This window comes from Podarcis muralis, chromosome 8 (assembly GCF_964188315.1).
Source record: "Podarcis muralis chromosome 8, rPodMur119.hap1.1, whole genome shotgun sequence".
Taxonomy (NCBI): domain Eukaryota; kingdom Metazoa; phylum Chordata; class Lepidosauria; order Squamata; family Lacertidae; genus Podarcis; species Podarcis muralis.
Window position 1 is genome coordinate 44,166,698 of NC_135662.1, and position 27,552 is coordinate 44,194,249.

Sequence of the window (27,552 nt, forward strand, 5' to 3'; positions counted from 1 at the left end):
CACAGCTGTGTCCCATTCAGCTGCACTCTCCACACCCAGTTCAAGTACAGCAGGTTAGTTGAGTGGTCCAGGGGTCCAGAGGATGAAGAAAGGGCCCTCCTCCACTGACAGCTCTTTCCTCACCCTTTGTCCTCTCCTCCTCCTCCTCCAGATGCTGGCTGAGCAAGTGGTAGCTCAATTGCTTTAGATATACCTGTCAGGTTCTGTGCCTGTGTGGCTTTCCTCAGCAATTTCTGTTTCCCTGGGGATGCCATGGATCCTCTTTTTCCAGGACACACCCTCTTTTTCAGGGGTAAAATTTGAGACAAATCGCATTTAGAGCCAGTGTGGTGTAGTGGTTAAGAGTGGTAGACTCGTAATCTGGTGAACCGGGTTCGCGTCCCCGCTCCTCCACATGCAGCTGCTGGGTGACCTTGGGCTAGTCACACTTCTCTGAAGTCTCTCAGCCCCACTCACCTCACAAGAGTGTTTGTTGTGGGGGAGGAAGGGAAAGGAGAATGTTAGCCGCTTTGAGACTCCTTCGGGTAGTGATAAAGCGGGATATCAAATCCAAACTCCTCCTCTTCCTCCTCCTCTTCTTCTTTAGTTGCTTTGAATGAACATCACAGCATCCTCCTATTTGCTCTGCAAATTAAGGCAACAGGACAAACTGTAGTCTGTGGATGCCCTTCCACCTTTCTGCAACCTATGATACCACTGGCCATGAAGACTTGGTGGCACAGCTGCAGAAACTAACAGACATTCAGATGATCAGAGTCAAATTGTTCTTCTGGGTTCCTAACCAGGACATCACAGAATGTAACAATGATAACTGCACCTTCTCTGCTGGGTGCTACATGGTTCAATTTCAGAATGTTTACCATTCAACATCTATATATGAGGCTGTTGGCAACATTCTGCAGACTAGAGGCACAGTATTGGTAATGTCTTTACAGTCTTTCTAGTCTTGAAGTTAGACTGCTGCAATGCAGTCTTTGCCAGTGTGAGAGCCAGTGTGGTGTAGTGGTTAAGAGCGGTAGATTCGTAATCTGGGAAACCGGGTTCGCGTCTCCGCTCCTCCACATGAAGCTGCTGGGTGACCTTGGGCTTTCACACTTCTTTGAAGTCTCTCAGCCCCACTCGCCTCACAGAGTGTTTGTTGTGGGGGAGGAAGGGAAAGGAGAATGTTAGCCGCTTCGAGACTCCTTAGAGTAGTGATAAAGTGGGATATCAAATCCAAACTCTTCTTCTTCTTCTTTGCATGGCCAGCTGTAATACTACTAATAAGTACAGTAAAAACAGGAATATACTTGCAGAATTGATAACTGACTACTCAGTGTGAATTTATTGCCTTAAATTAAAGCAAGCGAAACTGTTTTGAAAGCTGTAGCTTAAACAGGATAATTGTTCTGTCTCCTGCTTTTTACCCTGACATTTGCCAAAACTCATGACTTAATTATTTTTATCTATTCTATAAAATTTGTTTTTGCTGTACGATGCATGTGGAGATGCAAGATTTCCCCCTCCCCATTCCTTTTTTTATTCTAAAATGAATATAACGAAGTACCAATGGAAAGTAATCAGGTAGAAGCAGAGGAAAGCCTCCCAAAATAAGGGCTGGAAGCAAGTTGTTTGCTGGGTGAGGCACCTTACCACAAGTAGCAGTTTTCAGGTTACCAACTTATAAATCAGTTCCTGTAGCTGGGAAAATTTTACTTGTGGCACCAGAACATAATGGGACATGGAACATGGACCTGGGCATTTTCCGTTGTTGCCCTTAAACTTTGGAATATCCATCCTTCTGTCATATGTGAAGCATCATCAGCTATTTGCTTTGGACATCTTATAAAGACTAAACAAGAAATCCTTGTAAGCTGCTGAAAGAACAGGTGGAATTTAAGTATTTTTTGGTGTGTGTATATTATTGTGGTGGAGCTATTTCTTTTAACAGCACCCTGGCTGGTAGAAATATACAGAAGTTTCCCTTATAATTGTGATTCCAAGGCAGAAAAGGCTTCAACTCCTAATCTTCTACCTGGCACAAGAGCCTCTGGCAACCCTAGGTGCACAACAAGAAGTTCAGCTTCAGTTGCTGACTTGGCAGGCTGTGCCAAAAAAAAAAAAAAAAAAAAAAGTGTGTTTGTGTGTGGGGGGGAAGGGTTGGCAACCCTGACTCGCACCAACGTATTTGAATAATTATTAATAATAATTTTATTATTTGTACCCTGCCCTCCCGGGTGGCTTCCAACAAAATATAAAAAAATTATAAAACCTGAAAAACATTAATCCAATTTCTTATAATGTAAAACAACATTGTAAAAAGTAAAATAATTGTAAAACAACAATAACAACCTCAAGGCGGTTTACAAAAATAAAATTCACAACTATACTTTAAAAAAAAACCACAAAAATATGGCGTGTGTGTTTCAAATTAATCCCGCGCCCTTTCAAGCCAAGAAGGAAACAGTGCGTTGAAGGAGACAGCAAAGATCCCACTTTGAAACGGGACTGAGGGTTTCGCTTAGACGTGCTTTGCCGCACGAGCTGGAAGCTCGCTTTGCTTCTCGCGACTTGAAAGGGAAACGCCAGGCTCAGAAAAGAGTGGGCTGGACCAATGATGCGAGGAGCTGGGGGGGCAGGGGCGGGAATTGATCAACAGAGAACTTCTCTCCCGACCGCCCCCTCCTCTGGGGCTGTAACATTTGTCATCGCTCGAAGGAGGTCGGGTAGGAACGTACCATTATCGCAGCAAAGGGGTGCGCTCGCTAACAGTCCTCACGGACGCATTTCCCGGACGGCAACGGGGACCGTTCCGTTTGGAAACGGAGCTACGGGGAGCTTAGTCGAAAACAGCGCCGCGCCGCCGGGGCACGGTGGCGCCCGATGTCGCCGTTGGCCAGGACGTTGCTCCGTGCCCTCCCCTGTTTTGAGAGTGGCGATGGCTCGGCCCAACGGGTAACCGCTTCCTCCTCCACAGCTCGCTGCTGTTCTTCCCAGGGCTTTGCCGCCGCTGTCGCCGCTGTGGCCTCAGAGGCGGGAGGGGGCAGGAAGGAGGAGGAGGAGCGGGGAGCCGCCGCGGTGCGCGCCGAGGCCCGTCTTCGCGCGGGGGCCCAAAATGTCGGTGGCGTTCGCAGCCCCCAGGCAGCGGGGGAAGGGCGAGATCACGCCGGCTGCCATCCAGAAGGTGGGCTGAGGGGCCTAGGCCGGGCCAGGCTGCCGGGGCTGGGGCTCATTACAGGGGCGGGGGGCGGGTGAGGGAGGTCGGCGCCCCGGCTCGCGCCTGGGGCTGCTCGGGACGTTGGGAGCCCCAAAAAGTAGTCCTTAACCGCTTTAATGTGGCGCTTTCCCTTTCTCTTTCCCTGCCCCAACACCTCCCCGCTCAATGGAGGGGTTGCAGTTGTGGCAGCCCTGCGAGGTAGGCCGCTATTGTGACTTCCCCTATGAAGGGGTTGGCGGGAGGGGTAGGGTGGAGGTGACTTGAATATCCAACACAGAGCTGCACCGACTTTCCACTTTGAATAGTAGTAGTAGTAGTAATAATAATAATAATTTATACCCCGCCCATCTGGCTGGATTTCCCCAGCTACTCTGGGCAGCTTCCAGCAAAATCATTCATCAAATATTAAAAGTTTCCCTAAACAGGACTGCCTTCGGATGTCTTCTAAAAGTCAGTAGTAGTAGTATTGTGACTTGCATTCGTCGAGATAGGCAGTGTGGTTGTAGTAGTAGGTTTAAAAGTGTGGGATTAGGACCTGGGAGACCAGGGTTCAAATGCCCACTCCGTCTTGATGGCCTCTGGGTGGCCTTGGGCCAGTCACTGCTTCTCAGCTCAGCTGAACTCAATAGGGTTATTTGAGGGTGGGTGGGGGTTAAATGAGGAAGGGGGGAACCATGGCATGCCACTTGAAGGCCCTGAAGGTAGGGTATAAATGAAATAAATAATAAAAAAATGTTGGAAATCGGGAAAGCTCAAGCAGCAGCCCCAAACAACACAATCATGGAGTGGAAGAGAAGCGTAGAGCTAAATGGATTATAGGGGAGGGGAAGGAGGAGTGCATTAGCTGGAATTGCTCAAGAAATTGCAGAAAATCTTGTTACATGCATGTGAAAATGTCAGAGGTGACCCACTAATTATAAATGATTCTCTCTCCTACCTCTCCTCCCCACCACAAAGGCCCACAGTATCCAGCATGTTGCTAACTCATGATCTACTGAGGTGGGGGGGGGGCACAAATCATTATTTACTGAGTAATATAAGAGCAGGCATTCAGGATTAACGCAGTGGTGAAGGCAGAGTATAAGAGAAATCATAGCTCTTACCTACTGTTTCAGTATGAAATTGGGGAACAGTTGAAATTAAAAGAACTTGCATCTGGAGGTGTATGTTTCAGCTGAAGTACTTTTACAGTAAGTTAAGTAGTTTAGAAGAGTGAAGATTTTAAAGAGTTGCTGTAAATTAAATTGTTATGCTTCAGGGGAAATGATGGAAAAGGAGGGTGGGCTGGTTATGGATAGGTTAGTAATAGGGTATGGGACTGTTAAGATGCTAAAGATATATTTGTGATGCAAAAGTACTGTTGAAAACTTGAGAAACCTGATGGTGGAAACACTTGCAGAACTGGAAAGATCACTGTGGAAAGCATATAGATGTTATGGTTTCTGGTGTTGCTTAATTCATGGCAGTGGTAGTTAACTTAAGAATTTGATGGTCTGCATTCTTTTGCAGACATTGAGGCTACAGTTTTAACACCAATTCATTGAAGTCCCAGAACTGTTTCTAAATGGCTGAACTAGAGGTTACATTTCTTTTGGGGCATGGTGGATTTTTCAAACCATACAGTTTCATCTAAAGTCACATCCTCCCCATCTGCAATTTGGAACTAATAAGACTGATTTATCGGTGGTGGTCTCACAATTACAATAAGATAATATATGTGAAGTACTTTCATTTGCTCAAACTGGTGCTTGAGTATTGATTCTGTTTAAGTAAACTACACAATTTTAAGTTCTATGTTATCTCTGGTAGCTAACTTCATAAGTGCAGAATCAAGAATTTGATGCTTTTAACTAACTGAAGTAATAGTAGTTATAGTAGAAATTTTTTTTGTCTTTATAGTGACTGCATAAGACAAGAAAAATGAAGTGAAAGCAGAAATTCCTATTTTTTTCCTTCTAAAAATTATGAGTAAATAATTATTATGGGGGTGGGGAGGGAAAGGAATAATCTATGTATGACTAGGAAAGTAAAGTGTTTTACTGCTTCAAAATACCTACCGTAATTGCCCACACTTATCCAAATGAAGCTTCTTTGATTTTAGGTTGTCTGACTTTTCTAATTCTGTCATTCTTAATACCACTATTCAAGTTTGAGTATGCTTAAGATTGTGGTAGAACTTGAAGTTCTTGATAGCTAAAAGGGACACTGGGAAAATCAGTTACATAGTTGCTGTACCCTCCCCCTTATTGAGGAAAAAGTACAACAGATAAATAGCGGTGGTAATGAAGCTGAACTCTGGATTCCACAAGAGGGACCAAGAAAGTTTATGATCTGGGTTGAAAAGACAGGTTGTGGCAAAATCTAGCTCCAGTTGAGATCAGTAATCCTGTTGCTATGATAGGCAGCGACTCTGAAAGGAGGAAAAGGTTTTTTTGCTAAACTTTCAAAAAGAAAAGAGATTCGGAAGAATAGAGTTCAGTGGGTTGGGTGCTTGAATGGATTGACCTTATTGAGAATTTGTTTTATTATTACAGATGTTGGATGAAAACAACCATCTCATTCAGTGTATAATGGACTACCAGAACAAAGGCAAAACTTCAGAGTGCTCTCAGTAAGTTAATTACCTGAATGTAATTCATGTTCACTCTTGCCATGTTCACTTTAACCATGCTCTAAAATAATGTGCTGTGCATACAGAACAGGTTTTTCAGGTGCACAAAACACATTATGCAAGCAAGTGCATAATCTCTAACTTCTGCTTATATAGCATTATTGTATAGTATTGGTTGGTACAAGTAATATTGTTTTCTGTTCAGTTAGCTTGTTAGTATATCTCAGACATGTCCAACCGGTCAATTGTGAGCAACCAGTAGATCGTGGGAGTGATCCTGGTCAATCACGGGAATGTTGTTGCCCCCTGGCGCTGGGTCCCGCTGCCGCCACAGCAGGAAATGCCGGGCTGGGCGGGAAGCACAAGGGATGTCGCCCGGCCTGGCCGTCGCAGCGGCAGCTACAAGACCCAGCGGCCGGGGGGCCGCAACATTCCTTGTCTGCTTGCCTGCCCCCCGGGGGGGCCTGGCTGCTGTGGCAGCCCCAGTACTGGGTCCCTTTGACAATGGGGGGAAAGGTGGGAGGGGGAAGGAGGGAGGGCAATTGTGATCGGGATCCACATCAGCTGTGTGGCTCCCTTTGACGGAGGGAGGAGGGGGAAGGAGGGATCGGGATCCACGTCAACTGTGCAGCTCCCTTTGACAGGGAGGGGGGAGAGAGAAAGGGCTGGCTGGGGTGGGGGAGAAGCCGACTGGCTGCTCAGAGAGAGACCTTTTGCCTCCCCTTCCTCCCCCCCATTTAACCCCCCCTCCCGCGTCCAGTTAGCCACCTCCTTCCACACACGCACCCCACGCACACTCCTCACCCCTCCAATGACAATGGGCAGATCACTGCCAGTTTTTTATACTGGGAGTGGATGGCACTCTCTTGAAAGTTGGACGTGCCTGGTATATCTGTTTTGTGACAAGCACATACATATGTGTGGGCCATCATGGTGTAAAATTTTGAATAGGCAAGTTAAGACAACGGTGTGGTCCCTACAGCCAGCATTACCCAAAAGACCTCATTCAACTATCAACCATCTACACAGGAATGTACTTCGGATATGTGGGAATACGGCTTTTAAGAGCTTTAAGATGTCAGAAGCAGCACCTAGAAGTGCTGCCTAAAACTAATTAATAGCCATTGTGTGGAGACCAAAATTTGAGTATTCTACACCAATTCCTGTTTCTGAGTTGTTTTTAAGTGTAGCCCAGTACAAAGTCTTCATAAGAGGCTGCCGTTAGAATAGCTACATGGCAGTTTTTGACAGTAGTGACATGAGAATCTTTAACCTTAAACTGTAAACATACTCTGCTTTTTTTATAGTTATCAGCAATTGTTGCATACAAACTTGGTCTACCTAGCCACAATAGCAGACTCCAATCAAAATATGCAATCTATACTGCCACCAGTAAGTACCTTGTAAAGACAATTGTGTGTGCTCTTTCTAATGTAAAAATGTACCTAAAGAAAAGTTTAATCACAAATATCTGTATTAATTTTTCTGCATGGCATCTTCTACCTTGTAACAAACATCTCTGCCCCATATATCTCTATTTGCAGTATATTACTAAAATAGAACCTTGTGAATAACACTTGCTTGATTTCATTGAAAAGGCTGTAATTCTTCATACAGGATCAGTCATAATTAAAACCAGCCCAATTCAAAGTGCTCATTTTGACTTATAAAGTCTTAAATGGCTCAGGACCGCAGTACCTGAAGGACCGCCTCTCCCCATATAAACGTCCCAGATTCTAAGTTCATTGGGGGCCCTTTTTTGTGTGCTTCATCCATGTGAGATCTGAAGGGTGGCAACATGAGAACGGGCCTTCTCTGTAGCGGCTCTCCATTTGTAGAATGCTGTCCCCAGGGAGATTTGATTAGCACCTTCACTATATGTTTTTAGGCGACAGTTCCTTTGGCTGATTATTATTCCACAGCCTTTTAAATGTGTATGTGGGAAGGGGGATTCTTGTTTTGCTGTTTCGTTTTACTTATTTTTATCCTGTGAACTGCCCTGAGATCTTACGATAAAGAACAGTATATAAATCTAATAAATAAAATAAATAGATTGTACCTTGACTATTTTAGCACAGATTACCAAGTCTCTTTATGGATATGGTACAGTGATACATTTTGTTTTTAAAATACTAACTCCATGCAACTAATTCTTCCAGTTGCTGAAGGGCGTAAGGACATAAGAAGAGTCTGCTGGATCAGGCCAAAGGTCTAATCCTCTTTTGAAGCTATCCTAGTTTGGTGGCCATCACTGACTCTTGTGGGAGTGAATTCCATAGCTTAACGTTGTAAAGAAGTACTTTCTTTTGTCCTGTATCTTCCCTGAGTTCTAGTGTTACAAGAAAGAGAGAGAAAAACTTTTCTCTATCCATTTTCTCTATACTATACTTAATTTCATACAGCTCTATCTTCTCTAAACTAAATAGGTGCAAAGGTTATAATCTTCCCTCAGACGAGTTGCTCCATCAGCTTGATTATTTTGGTTTCCCTTTTCTGATGCAGTTTGGGATCTCATGTTAGGGTTTTCTATGGGGAAAGTAAAGCTAAATTCAAAGGTGCCCATTTTTTGCTTGCGTAAGAGGTTGCATAACTACTTGCACAAGTGGAAGCATGATAATTGCTATAGAATCTACTTAGCATAGCATTGCATGAGCTGTAATACAACTTCTTCTCCAAGCACTTGCAGCTATTTTCCTTCCACCCACACTTATTTGGAGCCAACCCATTTAATGCAACTTACCCTAATATTCTATTGGTTGAAAATGCCACTTAACACACTAGGGTTGTGTCCTATAGTTTCATAGTACCTCATCACAAACCTTTGGAAATTCAGCCTTACCAAGAGTCGTTAACCAAAAACACATCACTGTTTTCTGTTACCTCCATACTAGTTTTTGTTGCTGATGTCCCCAACACACCCTTTTCTTTACAGCACAGCGCAGCACCATCAACATTGTCTCCCCACTGCCCCCTCTTTTTCAAAAAAATATTTTCTATGGTGGCAGCAGCACCACTGCAGCAAACTTCTCTGTCACCTTGGTTCTTAGAGAAGACCAAAAGCCATTAACGAGATCCAGCCTTTCTGCGCAAGAATGCCTGTGGTGGTACTGCAGTTTGCTAGAGTGGCTTAGAAGGACTTTTAGAACACAAAAAGTAAGCTTTAGAATTGTTAAAGTCTATCTAGCTGCTGTGGTCAACCAAACACCTAAGCACCTTCCCCAAATGCCTGGCTTTGTGAAGGAGCCCTTTTTCTATTCTCAAGAAACTCCCAGGCCAGATAGGGAAGTAGAGATGGTGGCTAGCCAGCTGCCATGGATGAGAACCAAACTCGACTTCCACACAAAGCGATGCCTCCACACAGCACCAGCTGGAGCAATTGAGTTCGTAGGTAGCAGGCTGGGCTGGTGAGGGGCACATTTTTAGCCAGTGCCTGACTTGGGCAACTGTTGGTGCCAGACCTGTTGTAATTGGGAGGTGGCTGAAATGGTGCCCTCTAGATGCTGTTGGAGTGCCACTCGCATCAGACTAGAGCATTGGTCATGCTGGCTTGGGCAGTGATGGGAATTGTAGCCCAAAGCTTCTGAAGAGTACCAGGTTGGCTACTTTTGTTATTCATAATAAATTTGAACTTTATCCAAATACAGCTTGGAAGACTAATTAGGTTGGCTTCTATTCTCCACCTATAAACTGAGCAGGAGAGGAACTTGGACTGTCCCTTCCTCCCACCCTCTTAAATATGCTGCTCTGGCAGGGAAGAAAGGATGCTATTGTGGCTGCATGCCAGCTGCAAGGTGTTCTAGGAATTCTAGTTTTGCCAGTGTTGAGAAAGTTGCACTACACAGTGCTTCTTGCATCTGCTTTGCAGCCATAGCAAAATACTAGATGTCTCTACCTCCCCTTGCTGTTGCCACAATTCTTTTTGTGCGGTGGGGGTGGGGAGAGATGGATAGGTGAGTGGGAAGGGAAGGGGTTGTTGGGCGATCCAAGTTCTTTCTACATTTGAGGAGAACAGTTTTTTAAGACAAATTCCAAGCCTGGCATGGGGAATTTGCCCATCTCTGCTTGCAACTACCTGAAATCTTTCTTGTACCTAGAGTTAAAAAAATACACTTATTGCAAAAGAATTAGAAGTTTGGCAATAAATAGACAATGGATGAAAGAGTGGAAGAAATGTACAGGCTAGGGCTTTTAAAAAATAGCTGAACACCTAAAGAAGAAAACTGAAAACAGATTCCTTTATACTTACCTGTTTTTCTTTATCGACTTCTTGAAGCAAACAAATTATTTGTTCAGCCTTGTCCTCTGGGAAAACCTTACTAATATTCTTCAAACTTAAACATTCTGCTAATGTCTGAAAGAATAGTTGTCTTGACACTTTTATGCAGATGTTTTTTCTTAATATAACATCTTTAACATCCATAAAAGTCATAGCCTGCTTATTTAGTGTTTTTAGATGCCTTAGCTTTTTGAAAATTGGATCCAAACATGTTTTTCCTTAAGCATGAATGACTGTATTTATTGCATGGTTATTACCCATGTAAACCAAGTATGATTTTAAAAATGTTTAAAAAATCTTTATCCTATACTAGTAAAAGGTAAAGGTACCCCTGCCTGTACGGGCCAGTCTTGACAGACTCTAGGGTTGTCTTGACAGACTCTAGGGTTGACACTTCCAGGTCACGTGGCCAGCGTGACGTAAAAGGAATCTGCCTTTTACTGAGTCAGAGCATTGATCTATTTAGCTCAGCACTGTCTGCTCTGACTGGCAGCAGTTCATCAGGGTTTCAGGCAGGGGACCTTTCAGGATTTTCCCAGGATGGAGTTAACACAGGCAATGACGTATTTCCAGAACTCTGCCACTATAGGGCATGACTAGATTACATGTTTCACTGCCACCCCTGGTGTGCCACATTGACAACATATGTTTTTGGGTGCAAGATGCTTCAGGTAGATGTGGTGAAAAAAGAATAGTTTTGGTGGATTAGGTATAATAGAAGAAGATCCAACAAACAAAATTTAATAGGGGCCAAAACAGTTTGCTATTGTCTCAAGTGTATAGGGCAGTCCAGCTGTCTCTGCATCCCTCGCATTGGCCATCCACATCACATTTCCCATTACCCAGTAGGTTTTTTTAAAAGGTAAGAGTGTGTGGGTTTTGAATAGTTTACCGAGGGTATGTGGTCCTCCAACAACCCCTGGGTTCAGAGGCACTTAAAGCTGCTGGGCCAAAACCAGAAACTAAAAAGTATTAAAATTGCAAATACTGCCATTCTGCTGCAAACGGCAGGGCAGAAAGTCTTCCTCTCTAGGCTTACCTTTTTTTTTTAGCATGGTGACTCCCACCACCACTTATCACTTCCACTGCACCATCATGCCCCCTGTATATACAGGGTTTACACCAGATGGTAAGTTTCCCCTGGGAATAGTGTCTCATGATTGCTTCACAGGTCTGTTTACACAGCTGTATGATAAGAGCCTTCCCTGTTCGTGGGAGATTCTCATGGGAAGTATGATGGGTAGTCTGTCCTTTGAAGTTCCCTTCTTTGACTTTCCTAGAGGAGACTGCCATGCATTTATATACCTTTATTTTGCTTTCCCTCTAAACTTTTGCATTAAGCCTTTTGTTGATGTAATAGGGGAGTTGATCTTTGAAGATTTTCTCTATAATTCTGCATACCACCTCACACACCTCTTCAACCCTCCGGAGCAGATTTTCAGGTGGTTGGAAGTAGAGGGGGGAAATCAGCAAAAATTGCCTGCTTCCTCTTCTTTGAGTGCAATAGAATGCTCTTCCCCGAGCAGAATCATAGAATTGTAGAGTTGGAAGGGATGACAAAAGTCATCAAGTCCACCCCCCTGCAGTGCAGGAATCTTTTTGCCCAACTTGGGACTCAAACCCACAACCTTACAATTAAGAGTCTCATGCTCCCCACAGGCACCCTGAAGTCAGCTAGTTCACCCCCCTGCCACGCAGAAATCTCAACTAAAGCATCCATGACAGATGGCCATTCAAACTGCTTAGAAACCAGCACCTTCCTAGGGAGTCCAGCACCTTCCTAGAGAGTCTGTTTTCATATTCAACATTAAAGTAAAATCCTGAATTTATTTTGTAGCAGGTACAGATAAAAAGGTTGACATTTTAAATAAACAGCCTATAAACAGCCTGAATTGTGAGGAGAAACTCTGTGCTGGAATAGTCATACTGGAAGATAGTGCTGTGCTGCAAAGCCTTACCAGTTATTGAGGGAAGTTGAATATATCAGGAGAAGCAAGGCACATGCTGAAGAACTTGGTTAATGTACCACATGTATATGATGGGTGTTTATTGTACTAACTTCTTCTGTTTCATTAAATTGTCTTTCAGCCACCCACACAGAATATGCCAATGGGTCCAGGAGGAATGAGTCAGAGCGGCCCTCCCCCACCTCCACGTTCTCACAGTATGGGTTCAGATGGTATGGTAGGTGGGGGCCCTCCTGCACCGCACATGCAGAACCAGATGAACGGCCAGATGCCTGGTAAGTTTTTTCTCCAAGAAGACATTAACACCAGGGTTGCTCAGCAACTGAAACAACATGTGGGCTCAAGGGATAGAAGATTGTTGATGACAAAACTGCTTTGAATGCCCCCTGAGTACAAGCTCTCTAAGTTTGTTAGCTACAGAGCTATGTGACCTGTATTCTGTGTTTATCAGGCTGCCCTTGGGCTTTGATGTAGCTGACACACAGCATTCCTCTGAACAGAACTGGCTAAATTTAGTCTGTCTGAAACCATACAGTTACAGCTGTGTTTAGAAGGCTTTCTGAAGAAAGGTACTGGCCTGTGGTTGAATAAATTCTCACTGAAAGATTATCTCATGCTATCACATCTAAGTTAGTGTGATATGTAAGAGGTGAAGCTGATGGAAAAGTCACTTAGGCAAAAAATCTAATTTCTACTAATCTTCTCTATGGTACAATGGCGGGGGGAGGGCTGTATATCAAGCAAGTTGTGTACAATACCTCAACATGATTTTTTCCGTTCTAAACTTGAAGTCAAGTTTTTATTACAGAATAAAAGTGTGTGACATGTCAGTGCTTGCAGGATAAAAGCAAAACAGTATTCCATGTTTTTATCAGTTTTATTAGGCTGTATTTTTCTGGGGAAAGATTGGCAATAGCACACAAAATGTCATTGAAGAAGGAATGCCCACCATTAGTTATTTTTTCATCAAAGAGACCCTACTGTTTGAATACCAGTGTGGTGTAGTGGTTAAGAGCGGTAGTCTCCTAATCTGGGGAACCGGGTTCGTGTCTCCGCTCCTCCACTTGCAGCTGCTGGGTGACCTTGGGCCAGTCACACTTCCTTGAAGTCTCTCAGCCCCACTCACCTCACAGAGTGTTTGTTGTGGGGGAGGAAGGGAAAGGAGAATGTTAGCCGCTTTGAGACTCCTTAAAGGGAGTGAAAGGCGGGATATCAAATCCAAACTCTTCTTCTTCTTCTTCTTCTACCATAACACCACAAGAAAAGCCATGCTGGATCAGACCAAAGGCCCATCTAGTTAAGCATCTTGTTCTCACAGTGGCCAACCAGATTACTGTGCGAAGCTTGCAAGCAGGATGTGCAAACAACAGCATTCCCTCCACTTGTAGCTGGTATACGGAGGCATATTGCCTCCAAAGATGGAGGAGAATGCAGCCATTGATGGTCCTATACACCATAAATTTGTCTAATGCTCTTTTAAAGCCATCCAAGTTGGTGGCTATGGGACGCGGGTGGCGCTGTGGGTAAAAGCCTCAGCGCCTAGGGCTTGCCGATCGAAAGGTCGGCGGTTCGAATCCCCGCGGCGGGGTGCGCTCCCGTTGTTCAGTCCCAGCGCCTGCCAACCTAGCAGTTTGAAAGCACTCCCGGGTGCAAGTAGATAAATAGGGACCGCTTACTAGCGGGAAGGTAAACGGCGTTTCCGTGTGCGGCTCTGGCTCGCCAGAGCAGCGATGTTACGCTGGCCACGTGACCCGGAAGTGTCTCCGGACAGCGCTGGCCCCCGGCCTCTTGAGTGAGATGGGCGCACAACCCTAGAGTCTGTCAAGACTGGCCCGTACGGGCAGGGGTACCTTTACCTTTACCTTAAGTTGGTGGCTATCGCTACATCTTGTGTCAACAAATTTTGTTTAACCATACCACTGTTTTAACCATTTCGGGAATTAATTAAAATGTTTCAAATCTGTATAAACGTGACTTTGGGTCATCAATAGAGTGCTACATTCAGCATGTACAAAGCTTTAGTCAATGTAGGAAATGCTAACAGTGATGCAAACCGTTATTTCTTTTGGAAGGGCAGTATGACTAAATATGCAGGAAATTTCAGTCTTCTAAGTGTGTTGTGTTTAAGTGACAAACCTTATTGAGCAGCCTAGATGATTTCTAAATGAGCATCATAGCTCTGTGATTGTGTGTTTCAAGACATTAATATAGAAATTATTTTTCTTCAAAGGACCTAATCACATGCCTATGCAGGGGCCTGGACCGAACCAGCTCAACATGACAAACAGTTCCATGAACATGCCTTCAAATAGTCATGGGTCCATGGGAGGTTATAATCATTCAGTGCCATCCTCTCAAAGCATGCCTGGACAGAATCAGATGACAATGAGCCAAGGACAGCCTATGGCAAACTATGGTCCTAGACCAAATATAACCATGCAACCAAATCAAGGTAAATGAATAAATTTCTACTCTTTATTATTATTTTATTATTTCTATTTAATTAATTTGTATACCACCCTTCATCTGAAGATCTCAGGGTGGTTCACAGCATAAAATTCCTCCTTTTCATCAAATAAGATAAAATGATTTCAAGGTGTTTATTTGGAACTGAGTTATGCTATTGAAAAGTAGAGTTGGTTTCTGATCTTTACTTGTTGAAAATGTCTGAAAAATAGGTTTTTTTATCAGTTAAGAGTTCAGAAAAGCAAAGTGAGCCAGACAGAGCAGCTGTGAATCCAAGCAACTTGGATTTTCCACAGTTTGCCACACAGTGAAAACAAGGTTTCTGTGAACAACTGTTTAAATCATAGCAGGTTTTAGTCTGTAGGTAGGAAGCAGAGTTGGCACACCACTGTGATTATAATAAAGAGAAAAGATACCTAAAATTATATGTTGACAGGTTTTCCAAGTCTTTCACACAGAGGACCTGAAGCAGGGTTTTAGCAAATTGTTAAAGCAAGCACAAGGTTGTGTTGCAGGAAATCTTAGATTATAGTCTTCAAGATCCTGTACTATGCTAGGTCAGCTGAAGCCAATGAAACTTTTCTAGCATATTCAACACTTTACAGTATAAGGTTTGTCCATCCTTCTGTTTTTGTCTATTAACTACTATATTTTGTATATTAGTCTTAAACTACTTTTTGTTTATCTTGTAGAAAAAGATTTGCAAGACATTTTGTGTTTCTGGTGCCCCAAAATTGTTATTTGTCAAAGCTGATAATTAGAAAAGTTAATGTTTCTTTTTGTTTGTCTTGAATGTAGGTTATAGTTAGAATGAATGCATAAAATTTTGCTATGGCTTTTCTCACTGTAGGCCCAATGATGCACCAGCAGCCGCCTTCTCAACAGTATAACATGCCCCAGGGAGGTGGGCAACATTATCAGGGACAGCAGCCACCAATGGCAATGATGGGTCAAGTTAACCAAGGAAACCATATGATAGGACAGAGGCAGATTCCTCCATACAGACCACCACAGCAAGGTAAGATTCAAAGTTGCCAATTTTACCACTTGATTAATTAACACATAAGAAAAACTTTCAGCTGATTTTCTTACCTATATCCTGTTCTATCTATATTCTTGACATACATTCTGTATTTATCTACACTTTTCAGAGAAGGCCACAAAAGTTTATAGTACACAATTTTACGTGTGCACCTGCCTGCTCTGTTTATCATTTCAGGCCTAAAAGAGTGAGCTTTTGCAAAGCTTTTCTGCCTCAGAACATGAAGGCAAATCCCCAAACAAGTGGCTATTTCCAATCCTGTACTATTATGTTTCCCCCAAAATAGTACTTGAAGCCAAAAGGTCACTATTTTGGAATTAAATGTTGAAACCTATATTTTTCTGTTCTAATTTTTTTTTAATCAAAAGTTATATAAAAAGATAAAACTTCGCTTAATTCTATGTTCAGTATATGGAATACTGTACAATCTGTACTAATGTAGAGTGGAATTGACAAGTTGCACACTAGACAAGATGAGATGGTTTTCAACAACTATCTACTTTTTCTTTTCTTTTTTTAAGAGCAACAAGTATGTATATATATATACATATATAGATATTGTCTTTCTGTTTTTAGAAATTTATATTCACATCATCTTGGGTATATAATTCAGTCAAGTTACTGTATATATATAATACATACCTGTTTAGTCACAAAGCATTAAGTATGCTTTCTGAAACACAGTGACACGGGTGGGGGAAGTCTTAGATGAGGACTGTTTCTCATAGTAAACTGAGAAATTAGTGAGCGTGCTAACAGAGAAAATAAGTTATTTACATATTGACTGGTTGTGGTTTTTCAGGCCCACCACAGCAGTACTCAGGCCAGGAAGACTATTATGGGGACCAATACAGTCATGGTGGACAAGGTCCTCCAGAAGGCATGAACCAGCAATATTACCCTGATGGTAATTTCTCATAATATTAATTTTCCCATTTTACATACCTGCCCATTACCAGTTATATATAAAGCTATTTGATGAACAACTTTTAGCAACTGATCACTAGAACACTTCTTATATTTACTAAAGCTTGTAAGTTCAGTAATCTGAAACCCTACGGATAACTTTATTTTACAGCTCACTCAAAGTATAAACTTTGTAACTTCAGTTCTAGTACCCTGATACAGATTTTATCAAAATTCCCTCTTTTGGCTCAAGATATATTAAATTCTTCACTGTTTGTAGGACACTTGATGCAGTCATGTATTATGTCTGCTTTTCAATATCATTTTGCTTATAAAAAGAAATTTTAAAGCTCAATACTTACTTAAGAGCTATTAACAAAACAACCAATATGCTTTCAAAGTCTTTTCTCCCTGTGTGTTTTAAAGAGCAAGCTGCGGTTGCAATTACTTTGACCTAGTTCGTGGCTGCATTCTATGCTTGTATTGCAGAATTCTAGATAACTCCATTTTTCCTTTTAACATTTTTCTGATTTTGGAAATCACATAATTTTGGGAAGTACAAATTCTGGCTCTTAGCATTCTAAAAATTTCTCTTAAATTAGAAATTCTTATCGTATATTATAGGGAAATGCAAGGATGTTCCTCAGGAAATGAAATTTTTTAATTCAATTTTAATGTATCGTAGTAAAGGCAAATTAAAAATATATTGATGGATTCATTGCTGCTGTAAGAGCTAACATGACACTTTGTACATTAATTTGTGGCACACAATATAATACCTTTTTCAGAGCAACTATTTGTTGCAAATTAATTGTGTGGTGTGTTTTTTTAAACCTGTTCAGATATAATTTGCTGGTATTTTACCACATTTTTATCATTCATCACCATCATATTCATGGTTTACTTAATCCACATGTCAGGAAATCAGATTTCCACACCCCTAATTATGGTTCAAGTTAGAGCCAGTTTTGTAACATGTAAAAGTATGGTAAGGCAGAGTCACACAAAAGCACTCTTTCAAATTCTATCAATCACTGCTACAACTTCCCCCTTGGAAGCCATACTGTGTCTTATCTGGCTGCTAGATTTTATGCACAAGACCAAACCAAAAGTGTAAGCCGCCAAGAGAACGTGAACTATAGAGTGGCTTATAAATGGTATAAAATACATAAAATCATGTTTTCAGCTGTGGCATAGGTAACTTTTGTGAACATTTTGGAAAGTCCATTTGCAGCTAGATGAATTAGAGCCACTATGTTCTGTTCTGCTCTGTTCTTTTCTGTTTGGCAAATGCAAGAGTTGTCTTGTATAACATGATCTGCAAATCATGTCTTTAATTATGAAAAGGCATTTTTAACTGACAAAAAGTAGGGTATGGAATATGCAGTTGATTAAAATTTGGGATGCCTATGATCAGGAATGATTTTATATACAGATAGTAGCCACAAAGTTGAAAGCATTTTGAAAAATGTAGTACTACTTTTTAACTAAAAGAAGCATATTATTACTGACCATGGTCAATATTTCTTAATGAAGTAGATTTCTAATTACAAGCAGGAGAAATATGTGAGAACTTAAAGCAAGCATCAGGTAGGATGTTTCTTTTACCAACTGGATCCTAATGGCAGGTGTCCATAGCATTTACTCATTGCTCTTATACGATAAAGGAGAATTTGGAAGGAAAGCTGTCCTTTCTCTTGTGTCCCCCCCCCCCAAAAAAAAAAGGATTGCTGTGGATAATAGTTACATTGGGGCAGGAGAAGATAAGTATTATTTTTTAGATATGCCATACAAAAAAAAGCAATGAAGTTTTTTGGAAGTTCATTGTAGTGTATGCTGCTTTTAGCAGCATATGCTTTTGAATTGGAAATCAGTAGAACAGGTGTATGATAATTGGTTTCTTTGTTCATTCTAATTAAATTCAGGTTATTTATATGTGAAAGGACTAAATGATTTTATTTTTTTAAAAAAAGACAAAAGTACTCCCCACCCCCCCACACAACAAAGATGATCAGAAGCTTAAGACTATCCCTCACTGTGATGTTGCTAGAACTACTTCATTAGCTGACTTTTTCATATCACGTGTTAATTCCGTATAAAAGGAAATCCTATTGGTAAATCCTTCTAAATCAATTTGAAGGTTCTTTTTAATGTATTTCCAGCTGACACTGACTTTTCAGTAAGATGAAAACTTCTTAGGATTTTCACTCAGAGGCCATTAACGTTTCTTCCTGTCTCTTGTCGAATTGATGTAGGTCATAGTGATTACGGTTATCAGCAACCGTCGTATCCTGAACAAGGCTACGATAGGCCTTATGAGGATTCCTCCCAACATTACTACGAAGGAGGTATCTATATACCTTCACACACACGTGCACACATACATTCCTTTTCCTCTTCCCTTCCACAAAGGAACGAAATCTTGCACAACATAACCTATTTCCTGCCCATGCAAAGCTCTTGTAGACTACTAGTCGCTGGCTGTTGAGAACTGCAGGGAACTTGAAGCATTCAAAATAGTTTCTTGCAACATCTAAACCTTAATTTGTCATTTCTAACAGCAGTAAAATGACTAAAACACCGTTAGCATCTATTCAAATCGTACCTTTTATTTAAACATAAATCCATTGGTCCAGTTGTATATTTTGTGTGTATGTGTACATACAAATATAGTGCCATTAGGAAACAGCTTGCTGATTTGTGTAGCTAGTTTGTGCTCTGTAGCTGTCTTTAATTTTGTCCTTTTTTTATTTATTTAGCATAGTCATGGCATTATCAAGTCATGACATCACGTTCAAGTAAACTTAATGCTCATTTGGCAGAGATGCTGAAAAATGCTGCAGTTTAGCCTTGCAAAATCTGGCTTTAACTGCAGTTTGTTTGGCCTAATTCCTTCTGTTTTGGTTTGTTTGTTTTCTTGGTTTTGTTCAGTTTTTGAGATCAAGACTGGATTTTCATTTTGTTTTTGTGGTGTTCACTGTGCATATTAAAACAAGTGGGGAAAGAACTAGAAAAAGTGCCTTTAACTGTCCTTGCTTAACCTCATGTTTCAGGAAACGCGCAATATGCTCAGCAGCAAGAAGCCTACCAAGCACCGCCTCAGCAACAAGGCTATCAACAGCAGCAGTATCCAGGTCAGCAAGGTTACCCTGGGCAGCAGCAAGGTTATGGTGAGTAAATATATAGTCAGGGGTATAAACCTATGGCCCTATATAGTTGAGCTTCAACTCCCATGAGCCTTGGCCATCATGGCCAATGGTCAGAGAGGATGGGAGGTGAAATCCAGCCATTTTTGGGAGGCTACGGTTTCCCCATTACTGGGCTTTCTGCTTTTAGTTTACTCCTTTATCCTTTTGTAGCTGTCTGTGGAACCAAAATGTCAATTTACCAGCAGCAATAGAGCATTTATGCACCAACAGTCACAGAAGGTTCAAATCCACAGGCAGTTTATAAAGCAGGATTATACACACACTCCCCATGTGGCTATGGGGAGAGCATGGAGAGTTTTCACTTCTGTTATTAAACTAACCAGTAAACCATATGCCTTGAAAAATTTGTTTTCAGATAACACTTCTCCACTCTGTTAAAAGTAACATTTGAAAGCAGCAGTTTCAAAATCGTTTTTGACATCCTTTGGCTCAGTTCCCTTCCTACACAGTAATTGGGAAGGACGTAGGTAGAATATGCCTAATACACACATTTGAATTGCCATTATTTGTAAGTTAGTCTTGTTTATTTCTGTATAACTTCCAAGTCAAATAAACTCAAGATCACAGCCTTCACGGTGTTAATTTAAAACAATATTTTTGGTCTCCTATAAGTTCTGAAATTGAAACAGACTGTGATAAGAGTGCATTTGTGTGTTTTATCTTTTGCTTTTATTCAAATTGAGCAACTCTCAAAATCAGTGTTGCTGATGTGCTAGTTTTTCTAATTTCAGCATCTCTTAATATTTTCTAAAGCTTTAATATGTTTCGTACATAAATAGAAAGATCAGTGCCTAACCTTGCTCTGAACCATTTTGCAATATGAAGTAAACATAATATAGATATTTTCATCCTCATTTAATAACTGCCTAAGATGCAGACTGCAATCTGTGCACGCAAACTGAAGGTCACTGAAGTGAAGCTTCTGTGAACAAATTTCTGCCTGGTTAAGGAATTCATTGGGTTGTATCCAATGCAATATTCGTACAAGGATGCTTATATAGAGGGAATTCTGAAACCCCCCCCCCTTCCCACTGCAGCCCCTTTCACCCTTGAAAAACTTTTCCCAAGACAAAGGCATCAGATGCCATTGGGGGCGCTGGCAGAGAATTGGGTAGAGGTAAGTTGCACTCTCCCAAGAGTGGCTGGTTTGGTGTGGAGCTGCCCTCCTAACACAGCTGTCACTGCTGTCTTACCTGAGCAATGCTAGGGCAGGGTGGGACCATTGGACTGACACTGCCAGTGTGCCTGCACAGCCCTGCCCCTGCAGCATCTAGGTAGGTGGCAGCAATACCCACCCAGCTGTTGTCTCCTGCTCTTTCCGATATCCAGCCTCCCACTGCAGCCCTCTTGCTCCATTTGCCAGGCCTCAGGAAATGCTTTTCAGGGGGCTGCAGTAGAAAGGAGAGAGTGGGGAAGCATCCTTTTGTTCTTACAGCATTGAATGGACCCAACTGGTAACAGTCAGTGTTGCCTATTAAACAAACATGAGGCTGCCTCAATTATACCAGATCTAAAAGTAAGGGTGTTGTTAGTAAATTTTTATACCACCCTACATCCAAAGATCACAGGGTGGTTTACAGTATAAAGTTGTAGGTCAAGGATGATGGGAGTTGTAGTCCAGAAACATCTGGAAAAACAGATTCCCACCATCCCTGAATACCAGCTGGAGCAGATGCTGCTGCGGAAGACCAGTACCTTCTTAAACTCAACTTTAGATAGCCTTTATAATGTGACTGCTATATAATAAACATTGGTCAGCATCCAGACTACTGCAGCACTAGTACTTTGTGCCCAAGAAGGCTTTTAGCAGGTGTTCCTTGAACACCAGTCTTTCCTTCCACATTGCTGGCACCATGTCTACTTTTGAAACAGATGGGACTTCCAAGCATAGTTTGTGATATGGCATGAGAGTTTGCTGTTCAGAGGAAAGTTGTCAGACATCACGCTGAGCATCCATTTAGGTGTCTTAAGGTACACCGTTGAAGTGATATCCTTTATAAGGCAAGTAGGACAAAGTGAGCAAATCTGTCATCTCTGGAAAGCCTTCCCTCTACAGCCCTTGTTGTTGCATTGGCAAGCAGTGTTCAGTAGTGTACTTACATTCATTGTGAGACTTGAATTTTAACTTAATTCCTAGCTGCTGGATTCCATCCTAAACAGCATTCTCTTTTAAACAAGCCAATAACATAGTATTATTTGAAATGTTAACATTACTGTATTTGAGAGAGACTAGACAAATCAGTGATCTGACCCAGTATGGAGGCCAAGTACTGTGGATGTAAACCACACGTTTGCAGCTTTTGTTGAACAGACTTCTTTAAGCAGTATGTATTTTTTTTTCTGGGTAGAGCAAAGAGAATATTGGAAGGTATCGGTGTCTTTCACCAGTGCAAAATGACAAATGTGTCAGCTTGTAGATACATACTCACTATATGATATGTAACAAAAATGCTTCCTAGTGTTGGATCAAGTTAAGTTAATAACTGCGTAAATAGACTTGGCTATATACTAGAGTTCCCCTACTGATTTTTAGATATTCATAGCTCTTTCAGTTTAATTGGATCCTGCAGAGTCTTTATAGGAGGCATCAAAGAATTTGGACACTAGATCCCAACAGCTTTGTTCTAATGTTTTTCCCCAATTGTAGAACAAAGAGATTCCGCCACCAAAAGCTATTGAAAAGGCGGATAGATTGGAAAGTGACAAGTAAAGCTTTGAAAAGAGTTTCTTCACTTGTCTTTGGTGGGCATCTATCTGGTAGGCTCATACCCACACTCTTACTGCCTGCCAGAAAGCAAAAACAACAGGGTGTATTTATTAAGGGGGGGAAGGGTTGTATTCTTTGTACTTTTTTCCAGAGTTTAAACAGAGGGACATGGTAATTATAATTTGGCCTTGTTAAGTCACTGCTATGAGCTCAGCTTAACAAAATTGTCATGTTTGTAAAAGAAGAAAGATAACCATATAAAATGACTTGTATCTTTCAAATCTGGATAGGATAGCAGAAATCATTCTTGCAAACCTGGAGTTATAATATTATGCAAGGAAGAGTCACGAACTTTATATGATTCATGAGGAAAGGTTGCATCATTTAGGCCTTCCTTGTTTAGAGAAAAGGTGAATAAGAAGGGACATGATAGAGGTGTAAAATTATGTGCGGTGTGGATAAAGTGGATAGAGAAAAGTTTGTCTTCCTTTCACATAATAGTAGAATTCAAGAGTATCCAATGAAACTGATTGTTGGAAGATTCAGGACAGACAAAAGTATTTCACGTTGTATTTAAGCTACAGAATTATTTCACTTAAAAGGTAGTGATGACCACTAACTTGAATAGCTTGTAAAGACGATTATACAAGTTTATGGAGATCAAGGCTAGCAATGGCTACTAACCACAATGACTGTTTTTTTACCTCCACTGATGGAGGCAGCAAGCCTCTGAATGCCCAATTTTGGGAATCCCATGCAGGGAAAGTGCTGTTGCACCCAGTCCTGCCTACTGGTTTCCCCATGGCACCTAGTTGGAAATGTGAGAATGGGATGCTGGATTAGAGGGCCCATTGGTGTGATCAACAGCCTGTTCTGACTTTTTGAAAGAAATGGTTTGATGATTATGATTTGTTTCTGACTTTGTAGTTTTAATGTTTGAGTTGATCCTTGTTCAGTTTTGCTCTATAAAATATTTCAGGTCCTTCTCAAAATGCTCCAGGACCTCAGTATTCCGGTTATCCCCAAGGGCAAGGGCAGCAGTACGGAGGATATCGGCCTACGCAGCCTGGGCCCCCACAACCACCACAACAGAGGCCTTATGGATATGACCAGGTGCATTTTAATATTTTAGCTTTCAATTTGCCATTTCAGGTACAAATTATTACACATTTCAGTTTTCAGTCTTTGCAGGCTTATAGTTTATCCTCTTTAGCCCTCTTTGAAGGAACAAATTGGCTACAGCTAATCTGACAAAACTGATGTTTAGTGAATTTACTGAAAGTCAAATTCTAAAACAAAATTCAAAGTTAGTGTGCATTATTGGTCTCTAACAAATGCTCAGCTGTGCAGTGTGCCATGTAACCCTCTGTCCTGCAGTGTATGCAGGTTGGTTTAATGCAACACCATAAAAACTTCCCTTCTAGCTTTATCTGTCTTCTGACTTTTATAATATTCCCAGGCCACAGAGAATCAAGAGGTGGAACTCTGCTGTTTTATTTATTTAAAAATCATTTCTAGTCAGCTTTTACAAAACACTCAAAGTGGCCTGAGTAAAATTAAGAATACAATTTCACTAAAACAATAAATTTAATTTAGCTACTGGGCTTTGGTGCTGTTCTTAGATACAGGTTGTATCCAACTTGCATTTTACTCAGTGTTTACACATTGAAATTAATCAATTAATCAAGTTAGTCATGTTCATTAATTTCAACTTACTCAGAATAAACCCATTGAAATTAATGGACACTAAGAGTTATGCCCCTCCTGCCAACCTAGCAGTTCGAAAGCACGTCAAAGTGCAAGTTGGTAAATAGGTACTGCTCCGGCGGGAAGGTAAACGGCGTTTCCATGCGCTGCTCTGGTTCACCAGAAGCAGCTTAGTCATGCTGGCCACATGACCCAGAAGCTGTACGCCGGCTCCCTTGGCCAATAAAGCAAGATGAGCACCGCAACCCCAGAGTCGGCCAAGACTGGACCTAATGGTCAGGGGTCCCTTTACCTTTACCTAAGTTATGCCCATTATTTTCACTAGGTCTGCTCTGAGTGAAACTTAGTTGAATACATCCCACAGGGGCTACTTATAGAAATACTTTATTGTCACTGTACCACTTGTTTACAGCGAGATTAATTATTTATATTTTAATATATTTATATACTGTATTTTTGTTTTAATTGTAAGCCACTGTAGGAACACTGTAGTTTTGAAGGTGCAGGGTTTAAATATGGTGAACAGATTCAATCTGCTGGTTTTGTTGGAATGCCAGAACAATAAGTTAAAGTCTGAAGGTCTTTATTGCCAGTTCTAGTTTCTAAGAAAATCGATAGTGTCAAGTTTACAATTGAAATTTTGAAACAAATCCCATTTGCCATTACTTTAGCTTTAGAAGAAGTGAAAATTCAGGGGTATGTGCAAGTCTTATGACTTTGGGACATATTCCAGGTGTGTTATTTTGTTCTAGGAAAATAAGGAAACCAGCAGTATATTTACATTCATTCTCTTCCTCTCTCTTCTTAGGGGCAGTATGGAAACTACCAACAATGAAAGAAAAACAAAAATCAGGAAATAACCAGTAAATTTTAGCAGCTGTATTGCTCTTCAGTATTGTGGACATCTCCTTTTGAAGAGAATATTCTAGTCTATCTAGTTTGGGAAACAAGAGAAACAGAAGAAAAAACAACCCTGCATTGTTGATAAATGGCTGCTTTTCAGTATATTGCCTGTCTGGACTAGTTTATAAACAAAAGTGATAGTCTTTCTAAAATAATTTTGCATCTGTACTCTAGATGGCAATATTGGACAGAGAATACTCAATTTTGCAAGGAGCTTAGAACTGTACATCAAACAAACTGTTACAAGCTGAAATGTGTGAACAGCATTGTATGTTTATGAAGGTTAAGGGAATTTGATATTTTTCCACAGATTCTTTTGTAAGGGGAAGGGGGAAATTTTTACAGCAGCAATATTTTATATATTATGTTTTTCATATGGAATATGCAAGGCAGTACACTACGCACTGGGCAAGGTCAGAAACCCATATAGATTGGCACATGATGCATTCTTTATTGTGTTAGTCTCATTGTTGTATGAGAGAGGGAGATGCTCAACATACATTCTTGACAGACTGGTATGCAGAATTAATACCCCATCTATTTAATGACAGGATGATCATGGACAATAACACAGTCTAGTATAAAGAATTAATTTTTAAATATTTTGTGCAAAGCTCTTTTGTAAAAAATGGTTTCTAGCAGTGGCAATTTTCTGTAATATTATTATTTTGGTAACAGGAAAATGTTCAGATTGGATTTGTAAGTGTCTTGTAATGGTTTCACATAAATCAAGCTGTGATCTTTTTCTGATTGCAGTAACAAGGAATTTTTAAAAGTGTTCATTTAACCTGGCTTGAATATACAAAGTATTTAAAAACAAATTATAGATAGGTCGACATGTATTTTATTTCATAAGTGTATTTAACTTTTAGTAGGATCATTTCTATGTAACAAAAATAGTATAGGCGCTTTTGTAAAACCCTTGTCTAAACTTTATCATATGAGAGTTAAGAAAGAAGACATTTGTTGTTTTATGTCCATTTTCGTACTGGTTAATATGAGACCAAGACCAAGTTCTAGTGAGGTTTTTTAAAATGCCAAACTCCATAGTGTACTGCATTAATTTTTAGTGTTGCGTGTGAGTTAGCCATCACTTGGATTAACAGCAGAGCCATAGAGAACACAAAACTGTTTGAGATCAACCTGCAATTGTTTGCTCAGGTGCATCACCATAGAGTGTGTTGCACAGAAATACATGCATTTAGGCTGTCTTGGTAAATATTTTTAAAAAGATAACTAAAATTGGCCCAGGAGTTAGATATGTTTATTATGTGTTGCTATATTTTTACATGATAAGCTGTACCTGAATGCATAAGACATAAAAAGATGCATTCCTCCATAATTTTAAATTCAGAACAAATTTCTTTTTTATATTGGTTGCAAATTAAAATCAAGTTTTGAACTGAAAATATGAGGAACATAGGTATGAACTAAATGCTTCTAGGTTCTGTGCCAATTTCCCACCACTGTGTACTTCATTGCTATTTAAAACTCACCTCCATCAACTCTTAACAGAAGAATAAATTATTTGTGATTTTAATTTTTTCATTTGCTCCTTTAAAGTAGATCTGTTTCACTCTGATATTTCATTTGCAAGCATTGCTGCAGTTTTTTATTTTGTAGTTGTTGGTGCAGGATAACCAAATAGTATTTGTATTCTAGAACTTTATCAAAATTCTCTTCCCATAGCCAAGTTAATTAGAATTAACTGTTCAGTAATCAGTATGTTGTTGTGCGTAGGCTGTTTGTTACAAAATTCTCTCTGAAAATGATGGTCCATGAGACTATAATCAAGATGACTGAATTAGATAAATGAGTTGAGACAAAAAAACATGCTGAACCCAACCTGCTATAGATATGTTATCTCATTTAAAATAAGCTCAACTGACATTAAGAAATAATTTGTCTTTCCAGCCGATCTTCTGTTGTCTTACTCTCATTTTTAATGGAAACTAAAATTGCAGTTTTAATAAGCAGAATTTCCTCCAGGGTTTCTCTCCAAGGGAATAATGCATTTTCAAGGTTTAATTGTTTTATAACGGTCCTATTTTGTAAAAGTTTTTAATTGGTGGTGACAAACATTACCTTATTCCTATGATATTGTGTTAAAACAACAACTTAGGAGATGGCTTCCCTTTGATTATTGGCATTTTGTTTAATGTATTTTGAAATCTAAACAAAGTAAAATACCAAGAGAGAAGAATACTGCAAAATGACAAGTGTGATAAACGGTTGATGCAAGTGGCTATTCTTTAGCAAATGAAAATCCAACCCAAAATTTTCTGCTAGGATTGGCAGAAAAATATAAATTACATAATTATGGGCAGAGGAAATCAATAGTGGTATATAATTTGGGGGGGGGGGGGTTCAACAGAAGTATATTATTTACACCTGAATTTTTAGGGATATGTATTATATATATACAGCAACTAGGACTGATGCAACTTGGGAGTCCAAGAATATCTGGAGGGCACCAGGTTGACTACCTTGGTTTTATACAATCATGTATACACACATGCACACACAGAATGAAGTTGATGTAACATGATATCCTATGTTAAG

At 40.6% G+C, this 27,552-nt stretch overlaps 1 protein-coding gene across 5 annotated transcripts; it reads left to right on the top strand.

Moving 5' to 3' along the window:
- The first annotated feature begins 2,912 nt into the window (after nt 1–2,912).
- Nucleotides 2,913–26,530, top strand: SS18 (SS18 subunit of BAF chromatin remodeling complex). 5 transcript variants are annotated; one of them, XM_028737123.2, is made up of 11 exons: nt 2,913–2,934; nt 5,731–5,807; nt 7,115–7,199; nt 12,172–12,325; nt 14,281–14,502; nt 15,367–15,534; nt 16,361–16,465; nt 18,720–18,812; nt 19,518–19,634; nt 23,360–23,493; nt 24,896–26,530. In XM_028737123.2, the coding sequence occupies exons 2-11, from the start codon at nt 5,731–5,733 to the stop codon at nt 24,920–24,922; spliced, it is 1,182 nt and encodes a 393-aa protein (XP_028592956.2). In that variant the 5' UTR covers nt 2,913–2,934; the 3' UTR covers nt 24,923–26,530. The 5 variants fall into 5 exon arrangements, with proteins under 5 accessions (XP_028592956.2, XP_028592957.2, XP_028592958.2 ...); XM_028737124.2 differs by lacking the exon at nt 2,913–2,934 and adding an exon at nt 2,962–3,163; XM_028737125.2 differs by lacking the exons at nt 2,913–2,934; nt 18,720–18,812 and adding an exon at nt 2,964–3,163.
- The last annotated feature ends 1,022 nt before the right edge of the window (nt 26,531–27,552 follow it).

Coding starts and splice junctions, on each gene's coding strand:
- SS18 (XM_028737124.2), top strand. CDS start 3,095: ATGTCGGTGGCGTTCGCAGCCCCCAGGCAGCGGGGGAAGGGCGAGATC. Junction 5,808..7,114: donor AAAACTTCAGAGTGCTCTCA/GTAAGTTAATTA, acceptor CTTTTTTTATAG/TTATCAGCAATTGTTGCATA. Junction 18,813..19,517: donor CCAACATTACTACGAAGGAG/GTATCTATATAC, acceptor CTCATGTTTCAG/GAAACGCGCAATATGCTCAG.